The sequence below is a fragment of the Balaenoptera ricei genome, chromosome 11, assembly GCF_028023285.1.
Source record: "Balaenoptera ricei isolate mBalRic1 chromosome 11, mBalRic1.hap2, whole genome shotgun sequence".
In the NCBI taxonomy this organism is placed as follows: Eukaryota; Metazoa; Chordata; class Mammalia; order Artiodactyla; family Balaenopteridae; genus Balaenoptera; species Balaenoptera ricei.
In genome coordinates this window covers 88,018,152-88,026,996 of record NC_082649.1, presented here as the reverse complement: position 1 = coordinate 88,026,996, position 8,845 = coordinate 88,018,152, and the positions used below count along the sequence as shown (strand labels likewise).

The window sequence follows — 8,845 nt, the reverse complement described above, 5'->3', positions numbered from 1 at the left end:
GGTATGGTCAGGAGGCAGGGCTGGGTGAGAATTCCTACCTGCTGGGGCTGTGGGGAGGAACAGAGAAGAGAGTGTGAGGCTGGAGCGTGGTCAGTGCTCAAACATCCAGAATGGAGTTTTCATCTTTATTGCAGTCCTGAAAAAATATCATAATGAGAAACTGATAACCAAATGGAAGAAGAATCTTCAAATCAGAAATGGTTAAATTCACATTCTTTGGTTACAAGAGCATTCCTGTTCCATACACTAGGAAAACGTGTAAATGTTTTTTTAATTTATTTATTTTGGCTGCGTTGGGTCTTTGTTGCGGAGCGCGGGCTTTCGCTAGTTGTGGCGAGCGGGGGCTACTCTTCGTTGCGGTGCGCGGTGCAGTGGCTTCTCTTGTTGCGGAGCACGGGCTCCAGGCACGTGGGCTTCAGTAGTTGTGGCGCACGGGCTCAGTAGTTGTGGTGCGCGGGCTCAAGAGCGCAGGCTCAGTAGTTGTGGCGCACGGGCTTAATTGCTCCGCGGCATGCGGGATCTTCCCGGACCAGGGATCAAACCCGTGTCCCTTGCCTTGGCAGGCGGACTCCCAACCATTGCACCACGAGGGAAGTCGCTAAATGTATTTCTTGCTTCTACTGTTTCAAACTCAAATATGTCATCTACCCACGAATTAAGAAATTTGGGAGACAGGGAGAGTCACTGAGGCTCATTACAACCGCACGTTTTCTTATGACGTTTAAATGAATTTTAATCTCACCAAGAGGTGCTAGAAAAAAAAGAATAAACTTCAAAAGACAGACTTTCAGTGAACGAAGGTGTTTTTCCAACTAGCAAAAAGTAAAGTAACATGCCGTTAGCAGAAGACTAATCACGCCTTTGTATAATTGTGTTCCTTTTAATAGAGGCAGGTATTAAATATATATCTAAAGGTGTTTAATTCTAATATCTTTATAAAACTTATACAGTAACTTACAAATTAAAAAAAAAATCTTTTGTCAGACCACATGTCACCCTACTCATAAAGGATTAGAACAATTATGCAAATCAAATTCTAGAAATAGCTTTGGTATCCCATAATTCCTCAAGATAGATATGCAAATGAACTGGATCGTGCCTGTGGGTTAAAAGAATTACACACTATACAGTTAAACTCTTTAGTATGTCACTCTCCAGAATGAATACCTGTGACAGGGGTTCTTTCCTATCTGTTCTGCCTTTTTTCTTCTACTAAGCACATTGCAATGCAAATTGGTCAGGACTCAGGGACTATAGGGGGAAAATATAACGGGGTGGGGGGGGGTAAAAGGAAAAAAATAAATACGTTAAATGAAAAAGGCGAGGACAAGTTTCATCCCCTCATGCATTTTAAATTTTATGATCGCTAGAGAATATTTTAATAAGGCATGTATTAAGTCAGCGTTGCAACTTTAATAAGTTTTCAAAGCCTTTCAAAATTACAGCACATCTACGTATCTTCAAGAAAGTGAAACCATTTATTTCACCCTCCAGGTTCCAACACAGATTCTAACCGAAAAACAGTGTGTGCTTCTCAGATATCACATCCTGGCAGAAAGCAAGATTTCCATCCCAGAAAGCTATGCAGACTGGCATAACTCAGGTAATAAAAATATCTCGAGTGATGTTTTCAAATATACACTTTCCTACCAGTTTACATCTTCTCTACCGTAGAATTGGCTGGCCAGTTAAAACTTCATTTGTAAACGACTAAATTATTCCTCCTAGAAGCCAAGTGGTAAAATAGCTTTAATTTACCTGTCTCCTTAATGTTACTGAGAAATAAGACAGTTGCATTTATGCCTTGACATTGCAGCTTAAAACATTTGTGCATGTTTTCTCTGTGTAATTTGAAGTGACTTTGAGTCTTCAGGCTTTCAGATATAAATTTCAAGCTATTTATTTATCTTAAATGCCTGCAACCAGTATTTAGGGTGAATCGAATACTTACTAAGACTTTTCTTCTCCTTTTCCCTTGAACAAAAGCACAAAATACCTTTTTCTGTAGCGTTAAGCCTGCTACTCCTCCTTTCTTTGAAAAGCGAGGAGAGTGGTCTCCTGGAGAGCTACCTGTTTGATTTCTGTTCGGTTCTGACATTTCTAATCTGATTTGCTGGCTCTCCCTGCAAAAAGATTTTAGGTAACAAACTTTCTCCATTAAAACGACCATATCCCTTACTGGCACTTGAGCATTCGCATAGAGTTGGAACAGAAAACTTTGAAGAGAGAATTATGTGGTTTTATTTCCCTTAGAAACACTTATTTTGAAAATGGACCCCAGAGTGAGGAGAATGTGGGAATCAGAAAGATGGGGAAGATGGAAACTGGACAATTTTTTGTTCCGTCTTCTGGTTTTTCCTGCTTCCCTCAGTAGGGCAACCAGAGATAGTCTGCCTAAGGGCCCTTTCTGGGCAATCGGCTGTGAGGTCTGTTCTCCTCATTATCCCGAGCTCTTTTTCTCGATCTCTCTTCTGGCGTATCTCATGTTCTGCCTTGATTTATGGTTTGGGGCACATTTGCCAGGTTTCTCCAATTACCTTGCTAACTCATCAGCAGGAGAACTGGACCTTTCTTATCCTCTGTGTTCCCCTGCACTTCCCAACATAGAAACTGGCTTCTTATTCACTTAAATACCTATGGATTAGATGGATTCATTCAAGTGGTTTTCCAGATTCCTATAACTAAATTTATCATACTAAAAGCTTAAAAATACACTGATCATGATAACAGTTTTTATAAAGTGCAATTAAATAGAACCAGCCTTGTAATAGTTATTTTTTAAAATCTTCTAGATTTATTTCAATCTAAGAAATCAAGTCAAATTTATTTTATTATTTTTTTCCAGAGCCAGGTTAATCTAACAGTTAACAGCAGGCTGAATGATCTGATAACTGGAAATGTGAATTGAATTAAATAAGTCTAATTTTTAAAAATTTGTGACTACAGTTCCAGGATATCAGGCATATCTGTCAAGGGAGTGGAGAGGATGGACTTGTTTTAAGTATTGTTGCAGTTAATTGTTGCTTCAAATAACAGGCTTTCTGAAAATATTAGTGGCTGAAGCAATAGCAGTTTTTATTTCAAGACCAGAAATCTAAAATCTAGAGATATGAGGTTGCATATTTGGGTAAGTAGATCAACAATGTTAAAACAGATGTCTGCTCTTTTCATCTTTCTGGTCTGCTATTTTCACCATGTTGACAGTATCTCTTCTCATGGTTGCAAGATGGCTGCTGTGGCTCCAAGCATTACAACCTCATCAAAAATATCCCAAAAGGAAGGAAAAGGGAGGGCAAGAGGGCTCTGTTCTTAGGCTGAGGTAGATCCCAAAAGTCTTGTCCAAGTTGGAGAAAAAGCATAAAGAACCCCGTGGACTCAGATCAAGTTTGCTTTTAATTTTGTTTACTCCAGAAACAGCTAATAAACAATGCAAAAGATAACGATATGGGTCTAGAATATGGATGGGTGGAGACAGTTTCCCATTACCTCCTTTGCCCCTCACAGAGCGGGTCTTGAAGTCCAGTGGTCTTGGAGGGTCACACAGAGTGGCACGTCTACCAGGTGAATGGAGAACAGTGTTTTGAGTCCACTGCATTCTACAACCTCAGCCATCTCAATTCACGGACAACTTGAAATGCCAGTAAGCCGGCTACTCAGCCCACCGTGGCACTCAGATCTAATGACTGTGTTTGGAGACTTGGAAAATTTTCAGGACCTGCACGGGGACAATCTCCCCTTCTCTGTAGAGGTTAGTTCACCCTTTATGTCTAAGAGTTCAGCCTGCATGTTTGAAAGCTTAACAGCAGTTGAGTTGGGAAAAGAGGAAGTAAGGACTTCGGACACAAGAAACAACGCAGCAAAGGCATGTTGGTGTGACCCAGTATGGTCTGTTCAGGGCACTGCCAGTGACTTGGAGTGGCTGGAGCACAGAGCCTGAGTAGGGAGAGGGAGGATGTGAGACCAGCGGGGGAGCCAGGAGCCCAGGTGTGCACCATGAGAGCCCAGCAGAGGGGTGACTGGGCCAAGAAGGCCTTCCAGAAGTCTTGGATCTGAGTCCAGCACAAACCTGATGTTCAGCCAAGACCCAGGGGTATGGCTGTACAGGTTAGTTATGCCCGTGCCATCCCAGTTATTACATATTGTGAATATTGCCTCTGCTCTAGAGGAGCTGGTGAGGGATTCCCCAGGCAGAGGAGGGGGACGGGCTTTCCAGGGAGAGCTTATACAAAGGTAACCAGAGAAGGGAGAGATGGAAATACAAGGGGAAGATGAGGCCAGGGTGGTGGAGGGGCCAGACCATAAAAGGCCTTCTGTGGCAAACCAGAAATTTGCACTTGTATGGGTCATGGAAAGACAGTGAAGGGTAGAACCAATCCTGCCAACCCAATGATCCATCCTGACTCAGCCCCAGGACCTGGGACCCTGTTAACCTCTTAGGGGCAGGGCATTTGAAAATGTAGATGGCTGATGGTGAGCCCAAAGCCTTGGCAGAAATGATTGTGTTGTATTTTCTTTCTTTCAAAAAGAGGAAGAAAGAGAAAGGGAAGGAAGAAAATAAAGAGAAGGAGGGAAGGAGGGAGAGAAGGAATAAGAGAGGGAGGAAGGGAAGAAAGAAGAGGAAAAAGGGAAGAAAGGAAAAGGAAAGAAAAGAGGAAAGGTAGAAACCAATATGGCAAGACTGACAAGATCTGGCAAGGCTGAATGGTGCATATGGAGGTTATTCTTCATCATTATGGTTATTGATTTGTTATTCGCTTCCCCACTTTGAGATATTTCAATTTGTAAAAAATGAACATGGTCAGGTGGAAATCTAAAAGTAGATATGTCTTTCTGCAAAGCGATTTAACATATGGTGTCAAAAGACCTAAAAATGCTCATTTTTCACCCAATAATTCCATGCCAGGACATGCAGAGATTTATAGACAAGCAATCTATTTTCTTTTGCTTCAAGTATAGACATAACCCATTTATTTCACCTGGGGAGGAGTGGCGGGGGAGTTGTGCTAAATTAACTTTTCAATGACAGAAAATGAGCTATTTTAATGGAAGTCTTCCCCAAATACATTGTTCCTGTCCTGGTACAAGGAGTAGAGTATTCTGAAATACAAGTAACCTTCTCTTGATGATTCTTTATTAATATAATTAACAATCAAAGTACAGGCTAATAAATTCAGTGATGAAAGTAGCTGTTGAGGTGCAAGGGGAGTTTTGCTCCTGCACAGTATTCCTCTGGACAGCTAGTTCCTCTGCATCTCTTGGTTCTTCTTTTTCCTTTACAGTTGGCCGTCATTTCTCATTACTTGTCACTTGAATTCTCATTAGAAATCTCCCATCCAGTCAGAACAAAGCAAAACAAAAAACAGGAGTTAGCCCTGACAGCCTAGTTACTATGCCATGGCAGGTGCTAAAAATTCTGCTGATCACATAGGCTTAGTGACTTCTGTTTTTTGAACTTCGATCACTTGTGGCCGGTGGGGGGATGTTGGATGAGGAGAGATTTACTTCCTGGGCCTGTCTTTAGATAAGATTTCTGATGGGTGGCCCTTGGATAATTAATGTCTACCCGGTCCTATGATCTGGGAAGAAACAGGCTGATAGTTACTCGTATTTTCCAAATAGGAGACTGTCTGCATAGACAGATTGACATTTACGGACAAAATAAAATAATGCTGACCATTCACCTGTGATAAATTGGCCACACCCTCTTATTATGACTTATCCATCTTGGACTGAATATTTAATAGTTTATATTCTGCGCAACTCAAACTTCAATATATTTACTGTACCCACTTTAATTATTATTTTATCAAAATGGTTACTTTGCTTACATTCATGTTTTATGTGTTCATAAAAAAGTTTTGAAGCAGTATATATATATATATACTGCTTCTTCCCTTGAAGAGAAGATCTGCAGATTTTTTATCTTGCATTTTAAGTTAACAAGCCTCCAAATGTCTTAGAAATTATGGTCAGCTAAACAGCATGCACTAAAAGGATAATAAAAACGTGAGTACCTTACTTAGACGCATATTACCACCTGTCACAGCCTCAAACAACAGGAACAAAAACCCACTCCAGAATGAAAATACTGGTATATTTATATAATGCAAAGAGAAATACAGATATAAATCCTCAAAACGGAAGATACGTTAATAAAAATGTAGCATTATAAGCGAAAAAATACAGTACTTGCAGAATTTAGTCTTTCAACTTAAGGTTACAATGCGTCTAACAAAGAAATAGTATTTAAAATTATAGTTCTCATTATTAATTTAAAATAACCATCAGGAGAACAGCACAGCTTAACCTAGCAAACATTTTAAGGAAATGCTTTGTCTCATAGAAGTAGAGTATCATTATATTCCATCCATTTATACCATGAACAAAAGAAAAACAATTTTCAAAATGGCAATTAGTTTCATAAGACAGAATAAAACTGGGCTCTTCAAAGCACAAACTGTTCCCCTAAAATTATTTTAATTTTTATTGGCAAAAAATACCTAAACAGTTTTGATTTAGTACTCTGCTTGTCTCCGAGCCCTCCCAATCCGTGAACCACCACAATACGAAAACATGCAATACTGTATCTTCTCCACACCATTACTAACCAAAACACTTTTTACTCTTTTGAAAGGTACAGTTTTACAGAAATGTTTCCACTCAAGATTGGTATGATACAAAGAGCAGTTGTTGCTGACGGGCATTTCCTAGTAGTATGAAGCAAGGTAGGAAACAAATCTTGTGTTACTTGTTACTGACTAAAAATGACTGCCTTGCTACTCGTTCCCATTTCTGCTCTTTAAATTCAATATCAATACTGAACAAAATTCTCAGCGCCTTCAAAGAACCAGAGCAGTCCAACTGACCCCACCGATGGCAATTCAGAGGGAACTTGAGACAACTTTCCCTCTTTCTCCTGCTGCCAACAGAAGACCCTCAAGAAATCGAACTTGTGAAGTCCCCCTGGGTTCCTCTACCTCACTGCAAAATGTAATGCCACTTGAGGTTGTCAAAAATAGCTTCTGTAGAAAACTGGCCATGGTCTTTAGGAAAGGTTGCATGAAGAAAATTAGTTTAGCCTTTATTGAAAAAAAAAAAGAAAAAAAAAGTAACTCATGGAATAAAAGACATCAGTGCCAGTACCAAGACTCCAGGGCCTACTGTCAGGATGAAAATATATTTAGGAGGACAATCGCAAGGAGCGGGGGTGGGGCTGGGACTTCAAAACCCTGCCCAAAAGGGGTCTGTACAATCCTAGTGATGATGCACTTCGAGAGCCGTTTTGAAGGCAGCTCAGAAAATTAAACAGGGGGCAGAAGGGGGAGAAAAGACGTCACTGTCCAAGCCAAAGGGAGAGGCCGGGTTGGGGTGCAGGTGGCGGGAGAGCCACTTACAAACCGATGCCTTTCAAGTCGCAGGGGAGGGTGGCCTGGGTGGCCTGGGGGCTCTGGCAGCAGGGGAACTGGGCCCGGAAGCAGTCCCTGAGCTCTCTGTTGAAGAGGAAGCACACGACGGGGTTGATGCCGGCCTGCGCGAAGGTCAGCCACACGGAGGCCGTCAGGTAGGCCTGGGGGACAGCGCCGGGCCGCACCAGGACCCGCAGGTAACTGGCCACGACGTAGGGCCCCCAGAGGAGCAGGAAGAGCAGCGTGATGGCATAGAACATCTTGCACAGCCTCTTCTCTGTCTTGAACTCCTCGAGCACGAGGAGGCGGCGCGCGCCGCGGCCGGGCCCGGCCGGCCGGATGCCCACGAGCGCGGGCGGCGTGGGCCCGCGGCCGAAGCCCGCCGTCCAGTTGGCGGCCGCCTGGCCGGTGGCGCCGGGGCCGTGGAAGGTCCAGTCGTGGCTGACGGCGGGCACGAGGCGCGCGGGCCGCATCTTGCGGCGATCGTGGATGAAGAAGAGCAGGCGGAGGTAGACGAGGTGCGTGGCGCCCACCACCACGGCCAGCAGCAGCAGGAAGCCCAGCGCGCCGGGGGCGCCGTCGGGCCGCTGCTCCAGGGCGCACGGCGCGTCCTCGTCGTCGCCGCCGCCGCCGCCGTCCAGCACGGGCGGGAAGGCCGCGGCCAGCGCCAGCGCCCAGGCGGCGCACACTAGCATGGCGGCGCACGGCCAGCCGGCCAGGCGCTCGGCGTAGAAGCGGTGATGCGCTATGGCCAGGTAGCGGGTGACGCCCACGCCGAGCAGCAGGAAGGCGGCGTGGAAGCAGAAGAGCGCGGCCAAGAAGGCGAGCAGCTTGCAGCCCAGCGCGCCCGGCGGCGCCCCCGCGGCGGCCGCTGCCCGCCGCGCCGCCAGCATGACGGCCGGGAGGCAGGCGAGCGCGCGCAGCCCGTCGGCCAGGCACAGGTCGAGCAGCAGGTAGTAAGGGGCGCGGTGCAGGCTGCGCTCCCGCACGATCAGCAGCGCGAACAGCACGTTGCCCGCGAGGCTCACGCACAGCAGCAGGCTGAGCGTGGCCAGCTTGAGGCCCAGGGCGGCCGCCTCACCGCCGCCGCCGCCCGGCTCGCTCGCGTTCGCCATCGCGGCCTCCCCGGGCCGGGCGCCGCGCTCCGCTCCGGGGCCGCCCCCGGCCTCGCCGCTCCGCAGGCCTGCCGGCCGGCTGGAACCCCACCAAGCGCGCGGGTCCCCGGCGAGCTCCCGGGCCGGCGGAGCTCAGCCCGCGCCCGGCTGACCCCTCCTCGGCTCCCCGAGCTGCCGCCGCGTCGCCGCCATCTCAGGAATGGTGCGCGCAGAAGGCGACGGCCACTCCCTGCGCCTCGGGCGCCGCGGGCTTCACTGCGGACCGGGCCGCGCCGCCGCCCGCAGCCCCTGCATCCTCCTCCTCCTCCTCTTCCTCTGCCGCCG

At 46.3% G+C, this 8,845-nt stretch overlaps 2 protein-coding genes across 2 annotated transcripts in view; one reads left to right on the top strand and one right to left on the bottom strand.

Annotated features, from left to right (window-relative positions):
• Positions 1-5,905: 5,905 nt before the first annotated feature.
• GPR27 (G protein-coupled receptor 27) lies at positions 5,906-8,541 on the bottom strand. The gene has a single exon (XM_059940184.1). The coding sequence runs from the start codon at positions 8,519-8,521 to the stop codon at positions 7,391-7,393; it is 1,131 nt and encodes a 376-aa protein (XP_059796167.1). The 5' UTR covers positions 8,522-8,541; the 3' UTR covers positions 5,906-7,390.
• EIF4E3 (eukaryotic translation initiation factor 4E family member 3) overlaps positions 8,341-8,845 on the top strand; it is a 63,286-nt gene continuing 62,781 nt past the window's right edge. The window contains exon 1 of the mRNA XM_059940187.1: positions 8,341-8,359. The gene's annotated coding sequence lies outside the window, so the exon portion shown is untranslated. The remainder of the gene's footprint in view (positions 8,360-8,845) is intronic.